Source organism: Pristis pectinata, chromosome 1 (genome assembly GCF_009764475.1).
Source record: "Pristis pectinata isolate sPriPec2 chromosome 1, sPriPec2.1.pri, whole genome shotgun sequence".
NCBI classification, from domain to species: Eukaryota; Metazoa; Chordata; class Chondrichthyes; order Rhinopristiformes; family Pristidae; genus Pristis; species Pristis pectinata.
In genome coordinates, this window is record NC_067405.1 from 66797589 (window position 1) to 66823469 (window position 25881).

General features: G+C 36.6%; 1 protein-coding gene across 9 annotated transcripts in view; it reads left to right on the forward strand.

The window, feature by feature from the left end:
• Positions 1–25209, forward strand: part of hdac4 (histone deacetylase 4) — a 317998-nt gene extending 292789 nt beyond the window's left edge. For all 9 annotated transcript variants that reach the window (XM_052044275.1, XM_052044186.1, XM_052044757.1 and 6 more), the window contains 9 exons: positions 248–303; positions 564–651; positions 1690–1809; positions 2301–2398; positions 12124–12242; positions 12909–13042; positions 19465–19549; positions 21167–21317; positions 21521–25209. In XM_052044275.1, the coding sequence (XP_051900235.1) occupies positions 248–303; positions 564–651; positions 1690–1809; positions 2301–2398; positions 12124–12242; positions 12909–13042; positions 19465–19549; positions 21167–21317; positions 21521–21560 (891 nt within the window). In that variant the 3' untranslated portion in view covers positions 21561–25209. The remainder of the gene's footprint in view (positions 1–247; positions 304–563; positions 652–1689; positions 1810–2300; positions 2399–12123; positions 12243–12908; positions 13043–19464; positions 19550–21166; positions 21318–21520) is intronic.
• Positions 25210–25881: the final 672 nt, after the last annotated feature.

Consider the following 25881-nt stretch of genomic DNA (forward strand, 5'->3'; position numbering starts at 1 on the left):
CAAGGCCACTCATATAGCCCTTATGTTCTTCCAATTAAAGTCAGCTAACTCAGCAGAAACTGGTTTCAAAAACTGCAAACATCTATGGCTAAACTGTTCATTGACTTAATTACAGCATCTGTTCTCAGATAAGTTATTTAATCAGCTGTGGAATTGTAATGCAAATTTGAGTAAAAAGTATTGAAACTAACTGTGTTGACATGAATTGCACCATATATGAAGTTATACAAATCATGGTGTTTTGCAGAATGGATTTGCGATTGTGAGGCCTCCTGGTCACCATGCAGAGGAGAGTACACCAATGTAAGTAACTATTTCCATCCTCAAGTAAAACACAACTCTTAGTACTTACAAAAGAGTCACCTACCTTTCTAGAGGAGCTTGTGTATAATTGGCAACATATGAGGTTCAGAACAAAAACCGGTGAAAATTTGTCCCTACTGTGCTTTTTCCTCTGATGATAAATGAGTGTAGGAATGCAGACGATCAGAATCAGGAACAGCGCTATTAACCATTTCCCTTTCTTTTTTTTACCTCCTCTCCCCCAATTCTTGTACCTCCAGGGGATTCTGCTACTTCAATTCTGTAGCCATTGCTACTAAACTCCTGCAACAGAGGTTGAACATCAGCAAGATCCTTATAGTGGACTGGGTGAGTGAAACATCCCAAAACAAGGCTCAAATTAAGGGACATATTTTTCATATTTGGCTTCACAGCCCTACTTTTTTTTTTAACACTGTTGGACTGTACACTTGTTTTTAGGGTTGCAACTGTATAGTCTTGTTCAGGTTCTCATCCAAGTGATGAACTAACTTTTGGATGTTTTTTTAAATATATTAATCACTATGTAACATGTTAATGTTTGTTTGAGTTAGAATATTTTATAGTTGATAATCCAATTAAGCACAGGAAAATTCTATCATAAATTGTAACTTGAGTCTGTGCCATTCAAATGTAACACTTCAGGAAAGCAAAGAACTGAGTTATTAAAGAAGGAAAGGAAGTGGGGGCAATCGAGGAGTGTGAATGTGTTTGAAAGTCAGGGCCAGCCTTCTATTATATGCTCTGGTAGCCAATCACATAATGGTGGCTACAGAGGGACTGTAGTTTTGGCCTGGTTAAAGAAGTTAGAGTGATTACATATAAGAGCAAGAGAGTGGAAAGATGCACAACTAGCAAATGATATTTCTGTGTAAATGTGTTTGGTTTATTTGGTCTTATAACTATTTTTATATGAAATGGGTTAGTTATTAGACAGAGATAAAATTTGAAATGGGTTAATTATACTTTCAGTTGCAGCCAATGGTGTTTTAACAGTGCACTTTGCCTGCTTATTATTGAATCTGCCCATTTTTACCCAGGCTGCCAGTGAATAAAATTAAGCCAGAGGGAAGAATGTTTAGTACGGAAAGTCATATTAGTTAGTTCTTTTTCACAGAGACTTGGGAAAAGGTCATCAGCACAAACTCTACCAACAGTGTAAACAATTGGAGAAAATAAGAAATGTGGAACACCTTTTAAACTATTGTTTTAAAAGTATTACAAATATTACAATCAGTCAAAGCCAAATGAAGTTTAAACAGCATGAAACCATTCACAATCTAAGTTCCGATCCTGTGTTAAAGACAAGTCTAAAATTCTACTTCACCAGCCTGACCATTCAATCTGCTGTTTGATATTTTGCAATAGGATGTACATCATGGTAATGGCACCCAGCAGGCTTTCTACAATGACCCCAATGTGTTGTACATTTCACTGCATCGCTACGATGATGGCAACTTCTTCCCAGGCAGTGGGGCCCCAGATGAGGCAAGTAAATTAGATAACAGCCTATGTTCGATCAAAGAACGTCTCCACTCTCATGTCATGTAGTGCACAGACAACTTAATCTAGAAGTTACATGTTGGCTTTACAATTGCCAGGTAATTAAAATGCTTCATAAATAATGGTGAAAATACATCACATTCTATTTTTCAATTATTCAAATATCATCAAAATCACTACATTTACCCAAGTATAAAATAAAACCAGTTTTGAAAAAAGATAATGTTTTATTGAAGCAAAATATGTGATACTGGGACTGTTTTAAAACATATTATTATTCTTAAATCAAGTTTATATGCTGTTTAGTGAATGAATGATTGAATAGGATGAATTGGTACAAAAAATATGACAGACATATATGAGCTATGAACTATACAGCTATAAAAAGAGAATAATGTAATTTACAATCTAGAATTTGTATTTTAGATTAAGATGCTACTGTACATTTAAGTTGTCTTTTTCATTTCGGCCTTTAGGTTGGGACTGGCGCAGGTGTAGGATTTAATCTCAATATGGCTTGGACTGGTGGTTTGGATCCACCAATGGGTGATGCTGAATATTTGACTGCATTTAGGTAAGACTTGAGAATGTTCTGTAACATTAAAGACTGTGACCAGCATTGTCAATGCATTATATTTAAAGAGTCATTTTTAAAGGACCTTTAAATGATGCCATTCCTTCTATTTCTTACACTCAAAAGCCAAGAATTAAGGGGTCAATAGTTCAGTACTTTAAGTGTGGAGTTATAAGAGCTGCTCTTGGATACAACAATACTAGAATGATATAGTTCTATCTTAGACCCTTACTCAAATTTCCATCTCCAATAGTCCCATTCAAGGTTCCTTTAGGGTTTAAGCTTTCTTCCGTTTTTCTGGATCAAAAGCAGCTGCTAGTATATCACCCAAGGATATACCTTGACAGAGGATGCAGAGATGTCTACTGGCTTTATCTTTGCACTTTGTGGACCGAAGAGGTTATATTGGAATTCTGAATTATTCACAGCAGTTTGCTTTTATGTAGCACAGTGGACCAGAAGCCAAGTCGGGCTGGTTAAGCACCTGCAAAGACAACTGGTTCCCCAGAGCCACCTCATGATCAGCAAGGTCCTGTGGAATGCAGGGCTTTCCCACAGCAAATGGTAAACTCAGTCCCTCAGAAATGCTTTGTCACCCAGTTAAGCCATTCCCTCAGGCTTACAGATGAACACAACTCAAAAGACTGGTTTTGAATGTCTCTGCTTTCAAACATTGAAAAGTATGCAAAAAGTATTTAAAGTTAATCATACTATTTAATAATTTTTAAAATGTTTTAAAACAATTACAAGAATTACTTTTAGAAAATTATTAACCAATTATAAGCATTAGGAACCAAAAAATAAATTAATCATTTGTATTGACTTGGTGGTTAATACAAAAAATGTGAAATGCCTGAAGCTAACCTGTCTTGCTTGGAGCCATTCCTCTACATTCAAGTAAATGGTGCTGCTGAACTGCACAGGTTCAGTGGGTATATTTCTGAGTGCAATTGCTGAGAAACTGCAGGAAGCTGCAATTTCACTGACTGACTCCAAAGCACAGTCAGAATGTTAATGACGAGGACCTCTCAGGACTTCCATGTTAAGAGTGACCATCCTATGTGACTGTCAATCAGCCCTTCCATGCGGAAAAAAAAAGTTTTGTTGATATATCGCCTTAACTCTGACTAGAAATGCCCGAGGCACCTCAGATAACTGCAGTAAATAATAATGGATATAACTAAACAAAACCTTGATTTAATTGCAAAATACTCTTCCCTTTTCAATGGGAAGCCAAAGGAATAGCTGTACATTTCTAATTGTCACCTCTGTATTTAAATGAAAATAAGTAATAGATTAGGTATGTATTATGGATGCAACGCCAGGTATAAACATGTACAAGTGTTAACTAAAAATATATTTGTGTCATCTGGTAATTGAAATGTTACAATTCAGTCAATTTGTAGATCTTGAAATCTAAAGCTTTACTCACACTACAAAAATAGATATTAGGGTACTGAAACCTTGTGGTAAGTAAGAAAGGTTTATATTAATGGTATGGGGATGCAATTTGGTTATAGGAACATTTGCAGGTTTCTTAACAATCAGTGTGGATGAATGTACAAGGCTGAAAGTGAGGAGCTGCATTTTTGAGCAGTGGGATCAACATCCACCAGTGTTTTGAGAAGCAACATTTAATGTGCGCTTGGGGAGTTTATTGGTAGTGTTTGGATATTTTTAATTTTCTTGCAATGAAAGTTGCAGTGTGTCTTTGTTAAATAAAGTTTGCAGTTGTATAAGAAGACAAAAGTTTGATGTTCTTGAAGACAATGCTTTTTCCTCTTCAGCCTTCTCTTGGGTTTAAAATATTCATCACCTTTTCTCATTGTTTTCTTTAAAGTGTTAGATATGGTTCCATAAACAACTTCCAATAACTAACCCAAAAAGCCAATATTTGTAAGAGCCTTTGGCAATGAATGTTATGGCTGATGTGAGGTTGCAGGAAAAAGCCTCCAAGCCAAGCCCTCTCCTTGTCAACATCCAAATGTACATCTAACAATGAGAAGTATCAGCTCCTGCAGACCTTCACTCATTTACCTGAGGTGCTGAGGCCATTTATGATATCTTTTGCATCAATTTTGTTCAACTTTCCCTGTAGTAAAACGAACATGCAATTTTATTATAAATGGACTAATGAGAACACGGATCATCTAAGTAACTGCTACAGGAGATTGTTTACCTTACTTAGCACACAATTTCAGTATTGTCTAATTAACCAGATATTTTGGAAAAAAGTGTTTCCTTCAGTCCATGAATTTTATTTGCAAACATCTGCTTTGAAATCCTACAAATAGTTTGCAGAATGTGCACATGCAAGAATAGAAGACTTTCATAGCCTGTTACAACTTCTATAGACTAAAAGCCATTCTGATAGAGTTTTTAATCTATTGCCAAGTTTCTAGGGTGACGCCACGTATTTTGGAGATTGAAAGTTAACATATTTTAACTAACTTTTTTTTTCTCCAAGTTGTTTCACCGATTCTAGTGAAATAAAGCTTTGAAGTGCAGAATTTATAGCACGCATGAGCTTAGGAAGAAATTGCAGCAGGTCATATATTCAGCATTATGCAGGTCCCCTGAGACAATAGATGCCTTCAAGGCAGCACCTTGTTATTTAGACCCATAGAATGCCACGTTGCATTTGCTGGGGATCAAGCCTAAGATGAAAAAAGATAAGATAATTGGACATAATGAAATCCAGAAGGCACTCAGTTTCACCATGAACTTGGAAGTAGAGTGTAGAATTGAACTTAATTCAAACCAGCTCTTGGAAATGCCAAACGCAAGGACTTTGAAGTTTGTGAGGAATCAGAAGTACTTTACGCTCGATGGTGGTTATAGATACGTGGTTTAACCCTTTAATGGTACTGAGAGAAAGCATTTGGGTTATGAACAAATGAATCATGAAAAAAGGAAACTACAAGCTGATATACACCAGCAAATTCACTTTTATTCAGTTTGCACTCCTGAACAAAAAAAAGAGCCTTGTAGAAGAAAGGCAAACATTTTGACAAATTCCTAATTTATTTGTAAAGAGCAATTTAAAAATGAATCTTCATGGATAAATGTTGGAATTGCATCATAAATTAATAACATACTAAAAAATAAATGACATCAAGCTGTTAAGTCTTCAGATATTCTGTTTTTCCTGATGTGACTATGCTGTCATAAACAAAGAAGTGAGAAACATTCAGTTTAGAGCTATCATAAAATAATTAACTTTTAATTTAGATATCTAGATATATTTATTTGAAAGAATGTAGTGCACCACTGTGCTGTGCCATGTAAGGCTTAAAACTTCTACATGTTAAGGGACATTGGAAGAAATGTTATAATTTCAAGTCAGCTATTAGATCATTACAGAGCTACAAAAGGGAAAAGTTGGGAGCTGATAGCTACATAACTTCTGTGAGGAAATTATGTGATGCCAGGGCAATCTTAAATTGATCTGAAAAAAAATTCCATTAACCAAAAGACAAGGTTAGGTGTAATCCAAAATGGAAAAACAAATGGTGTTAAATGTATACCCTGCTTGTGAAAACCGGGCTGCACCATGATAAAGTTTCCTTTGTGTCTTTCGTCTTTTTCCGTCTGACAAAGCAATTTTCTATTTCCTTGGTACTGGAGTTGATTTTTGATGCAATTCAATATCATACTTACCTCCCCATTTTGTTTTATGTAACCCAACCAAGTGCTTGTGCATCTTACTTAAGTCAGTGGTATGTAAATGGCTTTGCTAATGTTAAGAGAACCATTTCTCTACATATCAAAAGTAGTTTTCAATATAATGATGTCTGGAGTATCATACAGAAGGCATTGTAAGCTCAGTTTTTAAGTTGATGTGTACTTAACTAGTGCAGTAGGAAAAGATTGTTTAGTAGGTCCCATCATTCCTTTTTTAGAAAAAGTATCAGGGATAAAATGCTGAGGAAAAAAATCCATGTAATTTCACAGGTCCAGTTTGATGGGCAGCATTGTTAGAAATATTTCAATGAGATCAGCAAACTGACCAAAACATAATCGGCTGCCACAATGACTGGACCAAGTACTGTAAAGCAATTCACAGCAAAAGGTGGTGTAAAGGGAGAACGTTTTAAAACTTCTGCACAGAACCTAATCTTTTAATTAACCCATAATGTTTATTTGCCTCTGCAAGGGACAAATGCTTGTTAATTATTTTGATAATACTTGTATAGAAGACCTTACTTCATTCAAACATACACATTGTTCCCTTGTGTAGGTTGGAGCACAGTGTGAAAGAGTAAATGTTTTTTTTATATATACTTGATTATGATGTGGGTGTTGCTGTCTTTCCTCATTGCTCTTGAGAGGGTGGCGATGAGTTGCCACCCTGAACCACTGCACTTTATTTGGTGAACGTCCTTCCACAGGAGTTCTATAATTTAGACCACAAAGATGATGGAACAAGTCTGGATGGTGTGTGACTTGGAGGGGAGGGTGAGGTTGTTCTCGTGTGCCTGCTGCCCTTGACTACCAAGGTGGTGAGGTTGTCAAATGATGCTCATTGCAGCCATGGTAAGCCCCAGGATGTGGATGGTGGTCTGTTGACAGTGATAATGCTATTGAATGTCAAGCATGGGTGATTAGCTTTTTCCTGTAGGAGACACTAATTGCCTGCCTCCCATGGGGTGAATGTAACTCACCTCTTATTTGCAGTGCCTGAAGGCTGTCTGAGTTTTGTTGTATATAGATATCAACTGCTTCATTTTTTGAGAATTTAATGCTTAGATTTACTTAACACTATTATGCCAGAGTCGAGTACAGCGTTTGATGTCAGCCACTTCCACTTCACCCCTGGAATTCCGCTCTGTGGTCCACATTTGGACAGACTCGGAGCCATGTGGCCCTGGCAAAGCCCAAACTGAGCATTGATGAGCAGATTATTGGTGAGTAAGTGCTGCTTGGTAATACCAGCAACAACAGCTCCCAGCACTTTGCTGATCATTGAGAGGAGAATGGGTGGTCATTTTTTCACATTGTCGGGTAGGTGCCAGAGTTGTAATTCTACTGGAACAGAAGTGTTCAGCACTATAGCTAGGTTGTTGTCTAGTTTAGTAGTTTCAGCTATATCAAGTACCCTCAACCATTCTTAATTTGTGGTAAGAATCAAATTGGATATGGCTGGCTGCTACAATGGTGCAAAACTCAAGTGCAAGCCCAGATGATTGCAAAGGCTTCATCTTCATCTTTGCCACTTGTATGCTGGACATGTGTGATTATTAGTGATGTGGTTCAAAATCAAACAGCATTGGCCAGAAGGTATAACTTTTATACCTAAATGTTTATGCAGAGGACAACGATTCCCAGATTCCAAGCCAGAATATACTTGTGTGGAAAGTGAAAAATGTTGATATTGAATGCCTCACATTAATGGGTTAACATTGACTGATGTTACTAGTATAATCATATAGCCAAAGATATACATCATTTATTTTTAAGCTCATATATTTGTGCTGGTTTTTCATCAATCCCCACCCTATCCTGGTATATGTTTCTTCTCAAGAGGTAGTGACAGAACCTGCTACATATCCCTACTTGTGCTATTTTTAACTTGTTATTGGAAATGTGACTTCTCACTTTTTGTTGTAACTATTTTCTCTTTTCACTAACCCAATTTTATGTAGTTAAATATCTGTATGCCACCCACCCCAGTGGAATAGTATATTTATGACCACAATTGCTATCACAGTGTAGTTTACAAGGAGATGCTTCTAACTTGGGAAGCTGATTCTGAATTTAGCAGTTTATGTGAAGGCTGGAGTTATTGGTGTTGGAGGACTGAACAAGCAACAATTACATTTAATCTCGACAACATTTTTAATTGGAGAAAATACTTTTCTCCACTATTTTTCTTTTAAATGTTCATCATTATAAACTGCAACATTGAGATGATTTAATTAAGTCACAATGATATTGGCTTTTTCAAATGTACCCTTCATCAGTGAGAAGTGATGAAGGGTACATTTGAAAAGGCCACTAGAACTATTCGTACCTACGGCTTTGCACTGAAACCCCACCCTGGCAGAAATAGAATTTGCAGCTTGTGCTAGATTTGCACGAGTATTTTAGTGTGAGAATAATTTTATGTGGAAGCTTGTGGATTTCCTAAAATTTTATTTTTTATATTTTTAACATAAAAAAATCAAAACAGTTACCAACCTCATTCTAATAGCCTTTTGTTTGAACACATTCCATTTGATCTTGTACACACACAAACTCGCTCACCACAAATTACCTGGCATAAATTGGCTTAATCAATTTGCATGGCTGCTTTATTATTCTTCTGGGTCATTTGAGGAAATTTTTTTCAACCTTGAATTCTCCCATTGTTCCTTGAACTACCTGTATGGCTGTGAATCTTTTTCATTATGTAAACTTTTTCCAGTATCTACATAAAGTCTCATCAAGAAGCGAGTTTAACTAAATAGTTCCTGACAAGCTGCAGATATGTTAAAAGTCATCTACTTAATGAGTTCACTGTTGGTTTCTCTCTATCTTCGATTTACTCCATGTGCTTCAAAAGGACATTAGCAAACTTTCTCCTCTGTAAATGCACAGCAGAATTGTCCATGTCATTTAAAAACAAAACAACCACCTTCCATGTGTGCAACAGAATTACTGTGTCATAAATGAAGTGTAGTTTTTGGTCTCACTTTCTTACCACAATACAAACACAATGAGGACAGCATCTCTTTCAAAAAAAATCTTAGATTTAGTGAAAATCTGTTTGCTAAATGTATTGTGAAGTACAAATGGAAGTTGCAGCAAAAATTTACATTCTGTTCAAAGATGGGATCAGTTTAGATTGGCATCATGGTTGGTGCAGATGTGGTCGGCCGAGGGGCCTGTTCCTGTGCTGTACTGATCTATGTTCTATCAGTTTCCTTCATGTAATAATGCTGTCCCTTCTCAACTGAAACTGTTGAATCCCATAAAAACAGTACAGGGACACATAATTTCACTTGTTATGTTCTTGCAAAATCTTTTTACGTCGTTGGATAAAATGTAATATCAGAATTCTTCAGCAAAAATTTGTATACCTGTTCATGGAACTAGCTGTTGAATTATGCAAAATTTTGTTTTAGCAGTGCACCATCTTAATCCTAATTAAACAACCTTCAGGGGAAAAAATCCCAGTCTATCCATTGTCTCCTCATAAATTCAAACCCTTCAGTCCTGGTAACATCCTTGTGAATATCTGCTGCACCCTTTTCAGCTTAATAACATCCTACCTAGCTGGGCAACCAGAACTACACGATACTCCAGGCTCAGTGTCACTAACGCCTTAGTTCATTGTAGGAACTTCTTTTCCATTGTCCTGATAGCAGAAAACCCACTGAAAATATTTTTTAAATATCTGCCTTAGAAATCCTATATATCTGAACTTAAAAGATGAAATCAGTTTGTACTCAGTTCAGTAGTGTTCTTCAGTGAAGACTGATCAGGTGCCTCAATAGTGCCTGATTGATTTTGTTTTTAAATATGGCACCCATTTCTATTTGCAGGAGCAAGCTCCTAATACTTGTACTCCGTGAACTTTTGGGGATGGGAAAAATCTCTTTTCACTTATGTCCAGTTACTTCTTAATGTTATCTGCTATGTATTTTAGGAAGAGATGTACTTAGCCCCATAACAACACACTCAAAATGCTGGATGAATTCAACAGGTCAGGCAGCATCTATGAAGGGAAATAAACAGTCAACATTTCAGGTTAAGACACTTCATCAGGACTGGAAAGGAAGAGGATGGAAGCTAGAACAAGAAGGTCGGGGGTCTACTAGGGGTTTTCCATGGTCTATTGCCCTCTCCTACTGGATTCCTCCTCCTTCAACTCTTTGCCTCATTCACCCCTCCCCCACCTACCTGGACTCACCTATCACCTGCCGGCCTGTGCTCCTCCCCCTACCTTCTTATTCTGCCTTCTGCCCTCTTCCTTTCCAGTCTTGATGAAGGGTCTTGACCTGAAATGTCGACTGTTTATTTCCCTCCATGGATGCTGCCTGACCTACTGAGTTTCTCCAGCATTTTGTGTGTGTTGCTCCAGATTCCAGCATCTGCAGAATCTTCTGTGTCTCTACTTAGTCCCATAACAGTTGTATGGTGAGGGGATCATGAACTCAATAAAGGAACTTAATTGTGTACTACCAACTAGATGTCCATTTGTTATATGAGAAATGCTGTCACTAAAGCAAACCGTTGTGTGACTTAGTTGCTGTAGATTGATTTAAATCTGTTTTACACCACTGGAAAGTAAGCCTGATGGAAATAGTCATAATTTGTTTGGAATCATGTATGTTTGGAATCATGGAATCATGTAGCAGCAGTCTTTCATTGTAGCTAATGAAAAGTCCAGCATGCAGAAGATTGGTTTCCTTATGATTTAAGTGGCTTCACTGTAATCTATAGGTGACGTGTGAAAATGTATAGATTTTCTTCCCCCTAAATTGTAAAATGTCAATCTCTCAACATCATGGAAAATGGTCTCAATTATTTCCATTGTCTTTTTACAAATCTATTTTCCAATTATATTACCATGTTTTGGGATGGTGTCAAGACTTAACTTCTCATTTAGTTTGCTTGTATTTAATTCAAAATACTGAATAATTGGAGAAGGAACATCAACTGATTTAAACCTTTTGGCAGTGGTTGCAATGTTGTATGTAGCTTGTGTAGCTTTGGTTTCATGTTGTTGGCAAAGTTCAATGTTAACTGAATATGGAGAAAACAGGAGAGTGGGATTGGATTAGGTGTTATATGGATTAGTGCAGAGTTGGTGTACTGAAAAACCTAATTTGGCACACCAATGCAGCATAAAAATTCCCAGTGTGTAATCTTCTGAAGATATTTATCTTTTTTATTTCTATGATACTCAATTTAAGATTCAAATTACATAATCATAGAGACATGGAAAGAGGCTCTTCAGCCCACTAGATCAGTCCTGTTTTATTCTTCCCATATTCCGGTCAACTCCCTCCAAATTCTACCACTTATTCGCCTGCACAGTACAGACAATTTACAGTGGCCACATAACCTATCAATACACATCTTTGAGATGTGGGAGGAAACCAGAGCACCAGGGGAAACGCACATGGTCACAGGGAGAACGTGCAAACTCCATTGAGACAGCAGTGGAGGTCTAGATTCAACCCCAGTTGCTGAAGCTCTACTAGTTGCACTACTGTGATGGGTTCTCAGATTTAGGTGTTGCTTCTCCCATCACAAACAGTAAAAGCAGAATAGTTTATTGAAACCATTTCATGCATGCCCTGTTTGGTCTCGTGCTGTAGACTCGTCAGCAAACATGGATTCAGTCATTTTGCTGTGGTGCATCAACCTCTATTACAACCAATCTTGATCCAGCTTAGCTTGGCATCCTAGTAGAGTTAACTATTGAATTGCATTCTCACACTCTAGTCACACATTTTCAGTTTAATGAGGGTGAAGGAGTTTACCTGTTGCACCTTCATGACATCTAAAAACATATCTATTACCATGACAGATTAGATACAAAAATAGTAAAACCAGCGTTTTTCTCCCTTTGCAAATTCTCAAGTACTGTGAACAAAAATAAATGATCTCCATTACCTTCATTGCTGATCCAACATAATTTGAGGCAGCGTTTCAAAAAATTGAGTGTACCATGAAAATAAATTTTTTGTTAATGACAGAGTCTGAAGCAGGATTAAGTTTGTCTTTTGTTACAGGACAGTGGTGATGCCCATTGCTAATGAGTTTGCTCCTGACATGGTACTTGTATCCTCTGGATTTGATGCAGTGGAAGGACATCCAGCCCCTCTTGGAGGCTACAAAGTCTCTGCTAAATGTAAGTTTGCTTGTGTGATGAATGAAATTATCATTTTATTTAAAGTAGGTGGTTTAATTAGAAAGTAAAAAAAAAAGAACTCAAACTTTTGACAGCCAAATTAGTGAGAGTAAATGACCCACATTTTCCAGCTCTGAGGGGGAGGGAAGAAACATATGAACACTAATCTTCAAAAGGATCTTTAAATCCTTCAGAGAAGCTAGGGGCTTTATTGGTTGAGCTGTAAAATGTCTTTGTTCAAAAAAATCATAATCAACCATACATTTTAGAATATGAGTTGGAATGGTAAGAATATGTTTTTATGAGTAAAAATCTTACGCATTTCTAAAATATTATTTATATTTTCCGTTTGCCTGTGTGAAAATAAGAAGTGGGCATTTTTTTTTGGGGGGGGTGCTTAGGAAGTAGATGGCGTGCCACTTTAGGAAATTTAAAACATTTATCACAAAATTGCATATATTAAACAGAAGATCAAAAAGGGCTGAACTGAAATAGTAAATTGTATTTATTGAAATTAAACCTGGCTTATATTATACATTTAGTCCCAGTAATCCCTGGTGGCCATTTCAAATATGATGTAATACTTGGAATCTTTGATCGTTCGCCAAGAGTCAAAGTAGGCTTCTGACCTTTGACTTCTCTTGCATTTCCTCTTTCCTGACACAGGTTTTGGCTACCTTACCAAACAGCTGATGGGTCTGGCTGGAGGCCGTGTCGTGCTAGCCCTGGAAGGGGGCCACGATCTCACTGCCATTTGCGATGCCTCAGAAGCATGTGTTTCTGCTTTACTTGGAAATGAGGTAAAACATCAATGCACATTATAAGCTGACAAGTTCAAGAACTCACAGGTGCGCCTTTAGCTGCAGATTATGAATGAGATGAGGGCAGACTTCCAAAAGAAATATAATTCCACAAGACCAGTTCATCAGTAATGCAGATTAAATAATTGCAATGACCGATTGCAACAATGAACTGGGGAAAGACCTAAAGCAGTTGTGTGAATATATCCTGTTTGAAGTGTTGCATTTGTTTAAGATAAACTGTTATATTGCTCAAACGTTTTCCTTTCATCTTAGAAAGGCTGAGGCTCCCTTTTTTAAAAAAAATACAGATTTTTCCCCTATTTCTTTATATTTCTATACCATTTACTTCTAGAAATGCAAACCTGAAATTATTTACTCAGTGATTATTATTTTGGGGAATGCCTGTCCTCCACTCATTCTGCAGTATTCTAGCTAAGATTGGGTACGTAGCATATGGGCTCACACGTGTGAGCTACCACTCTGCAATACATTGTGTCCAAGTATCAAACAAGATAAATATGTACCTACTTGTGTTGCAAACGTTTTGTTCTGAAATTCTCCTTCTGGTTGTTGATGTCATCGCACAGCAGAGGTAAGTGATGATCATTTTAGTTTAAGACTATCTCGGTTTATTTCTGTAATCTAGTCGTGTTTTTTTGTTATTCTAGCTTATTCTCTATATTTTTCTTGAGTCTTGCTACACAACATAACTTGTGGTCAGTGTCTGGCACTTCATGATATGACCACATTAAAAATTATAATGTTTCTTATTTCATCAAAGCCACTGCTAAGCGCTTTATTAGTTCAGCTAGCAGTTTGGGAACTCTATCAAGCTCAATACAAAAGAACTCTACAGCAAAGTATACCATTACCACTTTAGTAACATAATCCTAGAAAACTTTAAATACCCTTTCTCTTCTCCCAGCTGATTTGCTTCCTTTATCTCTTACCCTATCTCTACTTTTCATTTGTAGAGAACATGTCACGTTTGTTCTCTTCAGCATGCTATTACATAACGTTCAACAGCAAGTTTACATAGATGTGCAACCAGATGCTCAACTACGTCTGTGTCAGCTTTGAAAAGTATTGCATACAACCACTTAAGCTGAGCATTGTTTATCATTTAGAGTTCATATTTAATTTCTGTTTGTGTATCCATTTAAGTAGCATTCAATATTATTGAAGAACTATATTTTTCTTTAAACATTTCTCTGATGTTATCATTAACAGCTGGACTTCAAGCCATCCAAAAGCAGTTCAGTCTGTGCATAATTGTGCTTGTGGATAGATGTATACTGTAGTGGGGCAAATGATCACTGATGCACCTGGATGTGTAAAATGGCGAGTGCAGTCCAAACTGTTCAAGCTCTGTAAAACGTATTTCTAAATTGATAAGATATACTTGACTGCGGTGGTTTGAGAAAGTTACAAGTGATGATGTGTGCATGTACCATTCAATGTATGGAATGTACTGATCTAGGCCTGCTGCACAGAATCATTACGCACAGTGCCCACGCACCACAAATTGCGCAGATCTCACTTACTTTTCATACCCAGCAGTCCAGCAGGAAGACAGGCGAGGCATCAGTGGTGAATGGACCACGGGCAGCACGGTGCTTGGGCTCATTTCCCAAAGAACTGTGACAGCATTTGATAGAATGCAAAGCTGGGTAAAATATTAACTCCTGTCACAGTTTCAAATGTATAAAAACTGTCAAAAGATAAGGGAATAACTTTCTAATAATTGAAAAAATAAAGTTAATTAAGAACATTAAAGATTTAGTAATCAATAGAAATATTAAGCTTAAGTAAAATAATAAAACTCCTTCCTCGTTCTTCAGACTAAGAATCCCCATTGAAATAAATGGGATCTTTGATCCTTCCCAAGGTCTCAGAGACAGATTCTCAGTCTAAGTTTAGGGAATCCTAATAAGACCATGTGGAGTATAATGATAGAATGGACCTGTCCAAGTCTGGGACTTGCACAAGAAGAGCTGAATGTTAGTGGTATCTTTGGAATAACCAGCCACAGCCAGCAGGATTCCAACCCATTACATTGCTAAAAGTCTGTTATCTTTTCTCTTGTGTGACTAGATTATATGCATTTTGTCACAACTAATGCAAATACAAGCAAAGTGGTTTTGAAGGTACATTTTTTGTAAACCATTCCTTCCAGTCAGCTGAAAATGTATTTTTTGGGGGGGGAAAATCATTTAGCAAGCTAATAATTATATTTCACCTACTCCCCTACGTAACCACACCTGAAAGTGATCATAGAGGATTACAAATGCCATGGGAATGAGTATCTCATCCTGGTTGTAATTGTCCTACCCTGACTCCAGTTTGATAGTTTGAAGAACTCATGAAGCAAGGACCAGTGAGCTAGGAACCTGCACACCAACTGTGCACAAAGCTCCAGAATGTTTTCAAATTAGGGTTCATCCTTGACAGCATCTGAGTGAGAGGCCTGCCAATAAATGTACAAATGTTGGTCTTGGCTTTCCCCACCTTCCAATGAGTCAATCTTTCCACTGCAATTGGTAGCTGGAATTCCAGCCCCTGATCCTTGCCTTTTCCCAACATAATTGAGTTTAACCAGGCATTGTCATGAGAATTTTGATACTGGCCATGTCAGCTCCTGCCTCAGTAGGAGATTGAAGAATTCCTAATGAAAATGTGTTAGACATGTAATGAAATTTGTCAGATTAATCAGAATTACGAAGACAGACAAACAAGAGGAAGCCAGTGAGACTACACAGTTGGCAAAACACATGCCCCATGTGTCTCCCAAATTCAATGAAATGTGTGACCTCTATATGCATAGATGGGGCCTGCAGTATCACAGTTTGGACTGTGTAACAATCTGCTAAACTGGGATACAAACTATAATGGAAGTTTACTAAACACAGAAATGTAAGATAAAAAGAAATGAGTAGAGAAATACAGCTCCAATAAGTACTAAACTATGCTTGTGTGATAGCTGGAGAGTTCCAAATTTGCACAGGCCTCTATCACTGTACTTGACAAGTGGCTTCATTTATGATCTGTAGACTTAGTTAATATTCACTGCCGATTCTTAGAAACATTAAAGCTGTTTTGGCATTTTGTAAATTGTACAAAGGTCTTTCACTGACTGCTGAATATCCTGACTAGTGCTAAAGGAGAGGAGGGGGAGGAAGAAGGAAATCAGACATTTGGCTTTGTCAAACTGCCACAATTCAGTGGTGAAAGTGTTGGAATTTCAAGCATTAGTCCTGGTGTCTGCTTGTAAAATGGAAGAATGTCAGTAGAAGTCAGCACACGTGTATAGATACGTGCTGCAGCTGGGACCATAGAAAATTGATGAAATTGGCATGTGGGAAAAGTGTGATGAAATGTTAACTGGAATTTCCTTGACCCCAGCAGAAGTCAGGCCCTTGTAAAACAGAAATGCCGAGAAGAAATTATTATTATTATTATTATGACCCTGATGAATACTACTTGCTATTCCTGGCAGTGGCATGAAGTGTTTGAACAAGATGTTTGTAAGCTACACCATGTCTTTTGAACAAGTCAATGTTTGTATGCTTTGCAGCATTTGTTCACTTCTTTTTCAAACTCTCTCACCAAATAAACAACAGTGGAGAGAGTACTTATGTTTCAGTTTAACTCTTCAGTTTTATTTTCTGCAACCAAAAGGGAGATGATACAAGTCTTGGCTTCTAAATCCTCTGCTAATAATTCTTCTTAGTTAAAAGGAAACAAATTGTTTTTTGATGGATTAAATGCAGTATTTCAAGAGGGGTTAGATCAAAACAACCATCAGGCAACTATTTGATCATGCCACTGTTAGATTACAAAGTATCTCGCTACAGACTGTAAAGTATACCATATCTTTTTCATAGTTACTAATGCACATTATTTCCTCCTGGCACAGGAAGGCATGTGCAGAACATTTTGGAACCAACAGCTTCTTGTTTAAATTTTGAATTCCTTTACAATGAAATTTTGGCATTGTAGGGGCTTTCATGTGGGGAAAAAAAATGTAATCCTGCAACAGAAGGAAAATTAATCATAAAAGATTGTGTTTAACTCTTTGATGTTTGTTTTTCAGACACTTGTATTTCCATATATTCTACCAGATCAGTTGCTGAGCTGTGTAAATTCTGATTTTAATTATGATTTTCTTTTCTAGTTTTCTTTTTAACAGAAGGAGGGAAGAAGGAAAAAGTACCTATTTCTATTTCCTTTGGATTAGTTCCAGAATCATTTTGGAGATCGATTATGACAAATAATTTACTGGTTCAAATATCCACTAGAATTTAATGGCATCATAATTTCAGCTAGAACTCAGCCCAGAAACAGGAGCACACCACGCGCCACACACACACTACCAGATGGCATGTTTATTGCCACCAGAAAAGTGAATATATTTTGTTGTAAATTTCATGATCCTCTCGGATGGTGTACTGTCAGTGCATGAACAGTTCGAGAGAGCTAATGCCTCTGCCTGAAATTACTCATCAATTATAAAAGAAATATGATGTTTTATAGATTTCTTTGATAACTTTTAGAGAGAATTTTGTATTTCAAGTAAAACAGATGGCCTATTTGATTGACTCCTTTCCTTCTCTAGTTTGTGAGATGAAACTGAGATGGAAAATAATTCTGAGATGATCAACATTTTGTGATAAAGTACAAATAAGCCAGTGGGATGATGACATGCTTTGATAAGTTCTGCAAAAAAAAATTCCCTTCCAAAAACTGTGGTCACGTGCATGAAGTTAGCAGTTGATTTCCTATCAAAATATTAGGAGAGGAGTAAAAATTCTACTTCAAGTGTGTTGTACACAAGAGCTCAAAATGCAAGTTGGCAAGGAAGATTTGAATTTGCTTTTCATATCTCTGAAATCTTGTTTTAACTGAAAATTGCACATTGAAGAACCTCATCAACTAAGTGAAAACATTTTAATCCTCCAATATTCTGATAAAATCTTGCCTTTGATTCAGGCTAGCTTACTTAACAAAAGGGAAGAAAAGTCTGACCTTATTCCTTCCACTCTCCTCCCTAGTTAATGGAGAGTCACTTGGATTTGATCCCAGACTGAAAAGTTTTTATTCAAGTATTGTCTACCCTAGAATTCTACAACTTTTTTTGTGTGTGATAATTTCATGCCTTTTTTTAAGCTCAGTGTCACTGATGGAAAGCTGAATCAGTTTCCCCTGAATTATATCCATCCTTATGACTCTCTGGAATTGCTCTAAGTTCAATGAGTGGTCAATTGTCCCAGAGCAAATCTAAATTTTAATACTTACTCTTGGACATTAATGGTTTTGGAGGAACCAAAATCATCAACACAAAGAATTGAATTACATCAATCCATCCTGTAGTTTAAATTTTTTAAGGTTGTTACTTATTCGCTCAGTTATGTGCTCCTGGTTTTCTTCAGTTTATGGTGGAATAATAGGAAGTTATTTCTTCCAGATTTTTTTGTGTTATTAGCAAAAAGATTGCAGCAGTGAAAAGACTAATTGTCTTTCAACGTGGACAATTAACTAATTTGATTTTGTATTGTATTGGATAATAATGACATGCTAAGATCTATTAATGCATGAATCTTATCCTATTTGATGTTATGACTTAGGCACATTTTATAAAACCAAAATATAGTCTTGAAATGGAGACACAAGAGACTTCAGATGCTGAAATCTAGGGTAACAAACAATCTGCCAGAGGAACTCAGTGGTCAGCATAGTCTTGAAATTACAATTTACTTTCCTAAATGCATATGTAGATCACAATAGAGGAAAAGAATACAAAAAAAGGAATATATGTGGTAGCGTTGCCAGTCATGAGAGCAGCAGTGTATAATAAGCAGTTGCCTCTTGTTATACATCCTTGCTTTGTCTCTTAAAACCAGATTTGACATATTATTTAAAATACACAAATGTTACCATATACAGCAGAGTGCTGAAAAAAAACTCTATAGTGTCTGCATAAAACCTGATACCTTGTCACTAACTTGTAAAGTGCAATGTGATGTTAGATACTATGTGTGCAGCATAGCTTTAATCAGGAAACAACTAGGTTCTGTATTCCAAAGTGGATTGTGTTTGATTCTTTAAAAGGTGATTGTTTGGGATGGAGCCTTGGCCATCTCACCCCTGAACTTTTTAATAGGTTAAACCTGAAGCAGACATTTTTCAAAGTTAAATTGTCTTGACCCTGGATATATTTGTCATTTGCCCTGTTTTTCTCTCCTAAACAAACATTTTGAATCCAGAAACTGGAATTTCTCAGATGAGTTTTATGCCTACCATATCTCTCTAACTTTGAGCACCAGATTGCCTAACATATTTTATAGCTTTATTAATAGAAAGTAACAAAAGGTTTTTCATTTTTCATTAGAGTTAATTGTTTGTTTTGATTTCTTTTTCAGCTTGAGCCATTTTCACAAGATGTATTGCAGCAAAGGCCAAATCCGAATGCTGTTCGCTCCATTGAGAATGTAATCGAAATACAGAGTGAGTGTGTAAAGCAGCAGAACTACAATTTTCTGATGTTGTATCCATTACAGTGACTGCATTGAATTAACTAACTTTTATGATATTTGATTTAGTGGCTCAAATGCACTTCTGTTGAACTTCAAAGCTTTCCTTTTACTCAGAAGGAAAAAAAACTCAGATTAAATATAATGATGTCATGTACTGTCACTGAATATTGGTATACATAAAGCATCTGGCAGCAGACTCTTTCTCTGTAAGATGGGAAGAATAATGAGCCCCAGCCTTTCCCTCTCTACCTTCAGTGTCCTATTGAGATTGTTCTCAACCCTTTGAGCCAGGACATAATTTTTCAAGGGATTTCTTTGTATGAGCATCCAAGAAGGTCTTTGAGTATTGTCTGAACATCTGAAGTTTGACATACTCTAAATCTTTTATAACAAATGCATAAATGTTCTTGAACAATAGCATTTTTGTATCATGTTTGAAAAATAAAACATAGCAATAATTTTATTAACCATCCTTAAGTGCCGTTAACTTGAGTTACAGTTACATGTGACTGTATATGTTCAAGTGATTTACTGCCATGATCTTTGTGGATTCTGTGAACTTGGCTGCTGGCTGTGTAGTTAAACCTCTTGCCGAGATTCCTTCAGAGGAGTTGGGGAAGAAAACTGATCAATCCACACTGATCTCCTTGTCTTATCATTTCTTAATACTCCATATCGTGTGACATTAGTAGCGTGTAGTCATATAACTGCCCTCTAGAGCTAAAATGGCAGAATAAATTACCATTTTTTAATTTCTTGTATTCTTTAAGTATTTTAATTAATAGAAGTTTTAAAGAAATAACAAATGCCTTGAATCTGTGATGCAAAAATGGTTGAAATTAGTTTACCCCCAAATCTATATTTCTTCAAATATTTATAGGTCTTGCTTTGGAAACAATCACAGGTTACAAATACAGAATTTAATTATTTGAATGAAATAAATAAGTCAAAAGTCTTTTGGATATAATTTCAGTTTTCAGGACCCATTTGTGTTAATGGTTAAATTGCTTTGGGTATTTAATTTGTACAGCAACCGCAGTAACTTATTTTGGGATAATCAATGAATGAAATTTCAGCATCCTTAATTTAAGTAGCCTATAAAATGGACTTTAATTGGTTGTTCAATTAGCTGCAGGCAGTACATCTAAGATTGCTTTTTTTTTGTATGGAAAAATCTACAGTGGAGAAAAGAAATGTTATATTCATGAAATGAAACCAACCAAAGCATTTACAAATAGTCTCAGAAGGACTTTAAATGTTAGCCTGCTTTAATAAAAAAAATTACAAGGTAAAGTATCATCATCTCCACTAGAGGGCACTTTTTATGCTCCTGAACAAATGCAGTTTCAGGATTAAAAAGCCTGCTCAAATATTTCTGTAAAATCTTCCTTTCAGTTAAAATGCACAGTTCCAAAAATGTAATTCTATGATTATAATTTGTGGAATGAACCGATAAACACTGAGCTTGTTTATATGATAGACTGTGCTACTTAAATAGTATTAGCACGTTTAAAGTAACAAAACATTCTTGATTTTATGTCTTTGCTGGCAGCCTGTCCGTACTGATTGACATTTTATTTATCCTTAGGTAAATACTGGAAGTCGCTCCAGCGATTATCCTCCACAGTCGGCTACTCACTGATAGAGGCCCAAAAGTGCGACAAGGAAGAAGCTGACACAGTGACAGCTATGGCCTCGTTGTCAATGGGAGTTAAACAAGGACCTGATGCTGAGAAGAGGTGAGACAGGAAGGAATATCTCACTCTTGACACTGTAAACAAAACATGTTTCTGTGTTGCTAGCTGGGAGATAGGGTTAGCCTCCTTGAAAAATAATACTCGTTGTGACAAACATGTGAGTGTGTATGGGCCTGTTCAGAACCATGACTAAGAAGCCTTTGTCTTTTCTGTTTAAGTTACTTGTGTATTTTCTTTTCCTGCAGGCCAGATGATGAACCCATGGAGGAAGAGCCACCAATGTAGTTGCCAGCTGGAGTTCTCTCTTTTGCACACAATATCTTTATTTCTCTAACTCTGCCAGACTTCATTCTGTATCTCCTGTGTCCTGCTGTGGTGTTCTTCCAGAATACAAGGACAACTGGGCAAAATGCTGGCAATAAACAAAAAGTAAAGATTTTTTTACCTCTGTCCATTCCTGAAACAGGTTTGTGGGACAGCCAGCATTTACTTTGGCAGAGTCACCAAGGAGGTGTAATCTCAAAAGCTCTGCTCTGAGTTTACCTACTCAAAAGTTCTCCTGTCTCAGGCAGTCAACCACTGTTTCTATTGTTCTTGTCCTTTAACGAAGGAGTTCATGCCATCTATGAGTCCAGATGCATTGATTGTAATCTCAACAAAACCAAGTGGCATACAGTAATAATTCGAAGAACATTACAGTGTGGCAAGAAAGACTATACAAGAATGGAAGAGAAGCATGGGGTATTTTCTAAGAAGCCCTTTGAAGACATGAGCGTTTGTGCCTTTTTAACAACAGATGGTTGCTGACTTTTGACTTGGGGAGCAATGCCTTAAAAGTGTGGAAATAATTCCTCCACTGTTGTGATGTGGAAAAGACGGTGGTGAAGCCTCTTTCCTGGCATGCGTGCAAAAAAGGTCCAGTCACTAGCTGGATTTTCATACCTAGTTGGAGTACCATTTTTGCTGTTTTTTCCAAACAAAACCTAGCCTATTTTAAGGTAGTTGCCAGTCCAGAGTGGCAGATTATACTGTTGAAAATTGTCAGGTTATCATTAAAACCTGCTTTACTTATTATGCTGGGTTTATATAACACTGAGTAGTATAGGGAATCAACCAATAACAAAGCATGTGTTAGGTTGACTTGCAACAGATAAACATGTTTAAAGATTGGAATGTTAATCAAAAGCATGATACAGGACTTTTTTTTTTCCAACTTCCACTTCTGTGGTCCTCATTTCTAATAGAAACTGAAAACATAAACCAATAATAATCTGTTATCCATTAGACAATAAGAGGGTTTTTTGACAAAAAGACCAGGTAATTTGTTAATAGTACAGGAGATAATCATGTACAAATGTTTTCTTAACAGACCAAGTTTGATTTTATTATGTGGGCACTTACAGGAGAAATGATGGCTTTTACTGAAGATGAGAGAAGATGGATTGTGGACACTTAGAGGAGCACCTCACTATGAATGTTTGTGGTCAGACTTGGCAACTACCTTAACCATTGCATTTTTTTTATTTGTGTTCATTTTTACTCCTGGTAAACCATTTAACAAAATAATATCTACTTTTTATATAAAGAGATCCTTACAAGTTTTTAAATCATGTTTCATAAGACCTAATAACTTGTTTTTTTTATTACTTTTTGGTGAGAATTCCAGTTACTTTACCCACTGGTATTTTGATGAAATTCTTTTTTTTAAAACTTTTTTGTGATTACTCCTTGGTTCCAGTCTAATTTTAATCTTCTGTACTTTTTTTCCCCCCACATGGAACATAGCTTTCTGATGGCTTAAAGAAGTGTACTGGACATTTTCAGGAGGATGTACTTTGAGTGAGGGATCTTGTTCAAACTTTGTGTAACAATTCCAGTTGGTGTATATTACTATATGTTCTGTTATAAGTAGATTTATAAATGAAGTCTTGTAAGAATAGTATTGCAAGGTGATATCATACCCATTTAAATATGAGTAATACTACAGTGATACTATATTTGATATTTGTAACTGGTTGCACTGCAGAAGGCTGCCATTTGCTAAGGGGGAATTAGCATTAAGGTTTTCAGTTGCTCCACTCTGAAACCAAGAAGGAAGAGTGATTTTTTTTTGTTGAAGGACTGATTGTTTTTACATTGTGGTCAGGAGCTGTGCTTATCAGCTATTGACAGGGGTGGGAAGTGCTTGGCCCTGGGCCCATGGTTGATTCCATTCTGCAGGTGCTTGGGTTGGCCCCAGAATGTGACTAATGCTGATTGAAGCTTGCGCTGTAAAACAGCATTACCGCTGGAGTGTGGGAGAAGGCACACTGTCCTGCCATCTGTTAATGTACACAAGCACGCTCACTCCGGAATTTATGGGACAACTGACATGGGGGTCATTAACTAGTAACTTTTTTCTCTGAGTAAATGGTTTTCATTCCTCCTTTTTGTAATGGTTGCTTGAAGCTTAATGAATTTAGCGCTGTGAGGAGTATGTGGAGCATGTGTGCGTGTGCGAGATGTTTGGCAACACTGAATAAGGGCACTACTGTATTTTTGTTTTAAAACAGATTTACACAACATAAAATATAACCAGCTGTAATCTTTAAGATAGTGTTCCACACTTTCTATAGGATTATGTATGTTTGATTGCAAAGCAATTAACACATCAATTCTGTGACTTTTAAGAAACTGTTTGCATCTACTCTTGATGTTAAACATTCCTTTAAATAAGTGGAGTTAAGTATTCATTCCTTCTTTTGATAAGGTGAATTTAAACATTGTTTTTAAAGGGCCCATTGTTTGTTTTTCTTTTAAGGGGCATTGATCTTTTTTCATTTAAGGGGAGTCAGTGAGCTTGCATGTGCCACAAACAGAAGATACCATTTTGTTCTGTACAGGTATGCACGCAATTCGCAACAAGTTATTTCTGGGGCAGGTTACCAAGTTTTGCTTTTTTTTCCTTGGCATCTGCAGACGAGGATTGACATTTTTTTTCTGATGAACATAACAGAAAACCTCAGAAGGAGATGCCTCTTTTATTGAAATATCTTCAAATATCACTCTTTAATACTGTTATAAATTGATACTTAAATTTGACAAAAAAACAATTATCTAGCACTTGTGTCATACAAATAGACTATTGCATAATCTGCATATAAAAATTTTAAGAACACGGCAAAGAAAACTTGTAAAACTGTTAACTGCCTGTGTCGTCTTGGGGCCAACCCTTTTGAGACAAGCAATTTTTTTCTGGACTAAGTATTTAAGATCATAAACAATTAACCTTTCAGCGCAGCTGTTCTTTATCTCTGCCACCATAAATCGTGTAGCGGTAATCCACTTAGCAGTTGTGTATTGTGATCGATGTGGATGAATATTTACAAAGAAAGGTTTTTTTGGGGGTGATATTGTTGTTACGAAGCAGGAGTGATGGCTACCTGACAGCCTCACTTTCCTTTGTTTTGATATTGACTGCAAAGTATCACGTTACGGTGTATTACATTTTGTGCTCCATAGTGGAGGCGCCTTTTGTTTTCTTTTCCAGTTTGAGGGGAGGAAAGAGTGTGAGAAGAGTTTTAAAGTTAGTTCACCCAAAATCTTTTATTTCAGGTATGTAGTAATGGAAGTTGTAACTATATTTTATCCTTCTTTGTACCTATCCACACACAAAATGACGCCACCATTGTTATCAGTACCAGTAAACTGATTTTCTGTATTTTAGCCACAATCAATTATTGTATGGACCTACTTTATTGGTGATAGCCTTATTGTGGTAGCTTTTGATGGTCTTCATTTGCCTGTTGAAATGGGTCAGCCTTTTAGACTGACTAATGGTGTATCTCCTTGACAGTACAGACTTCATTTTTGACTTTATTAGGAGTCCAGTATTTTGTACCACATTATGACAACTTGCTATTGTGGTGTAAATAAAACTAATTACAACATCACATTTAAAGCTGTGTTTTCCTTATTTTAGAATTCTGTGTTGTTTGTTAATTAATTAAAACATGGAAGAAGTTGTTGATTGAGCTAGGTTAATCTGGAAGAAATGTCGGCTGTTTCCAATTTTCTTTGATTATTTTGTTTCTATTTGACAGATTGTTATCAGAATTATACTCAAAGGATCCAAAAATTTGAAATATAATTAGTGAAACATTATTGTTGCAAGCTCTTGTATTGAAGTATGATCTCCAGTGCTGACTGCAATTTCACTTCATTTGGAACTAAAGATTATAGCAACATCTTTATTCAGAGGTGTGACTAGTTCCTGTGTGTATAACTAGCAAGTTCCACCCCACCCTAGTATCTAACATCGTTTCCCTCTTTTTCCTCACTTACACATTGTCTGTCATGATATTATTTCCAGGTTATGGCTAAAGCCAAGCTCTGGCCATTGGCTCTATTGTCTAGTGAGCAGATCTCAATGACCTGACCTTCAACAATTAAATGTTGTCATTTTCAAAGCCATGGTCTTTCATTTCAGCTACAGCTCAGCAACTCGAGTAAGTTCTGTTCAATATTTACATCTCTTCCCTGAGTATTTGGAGCCCATTTCGCATCTTGACAGCACCATCTAAGATCAGGCATACACTACTGCGCTAGGTTTCTTGTTCACTGCAGT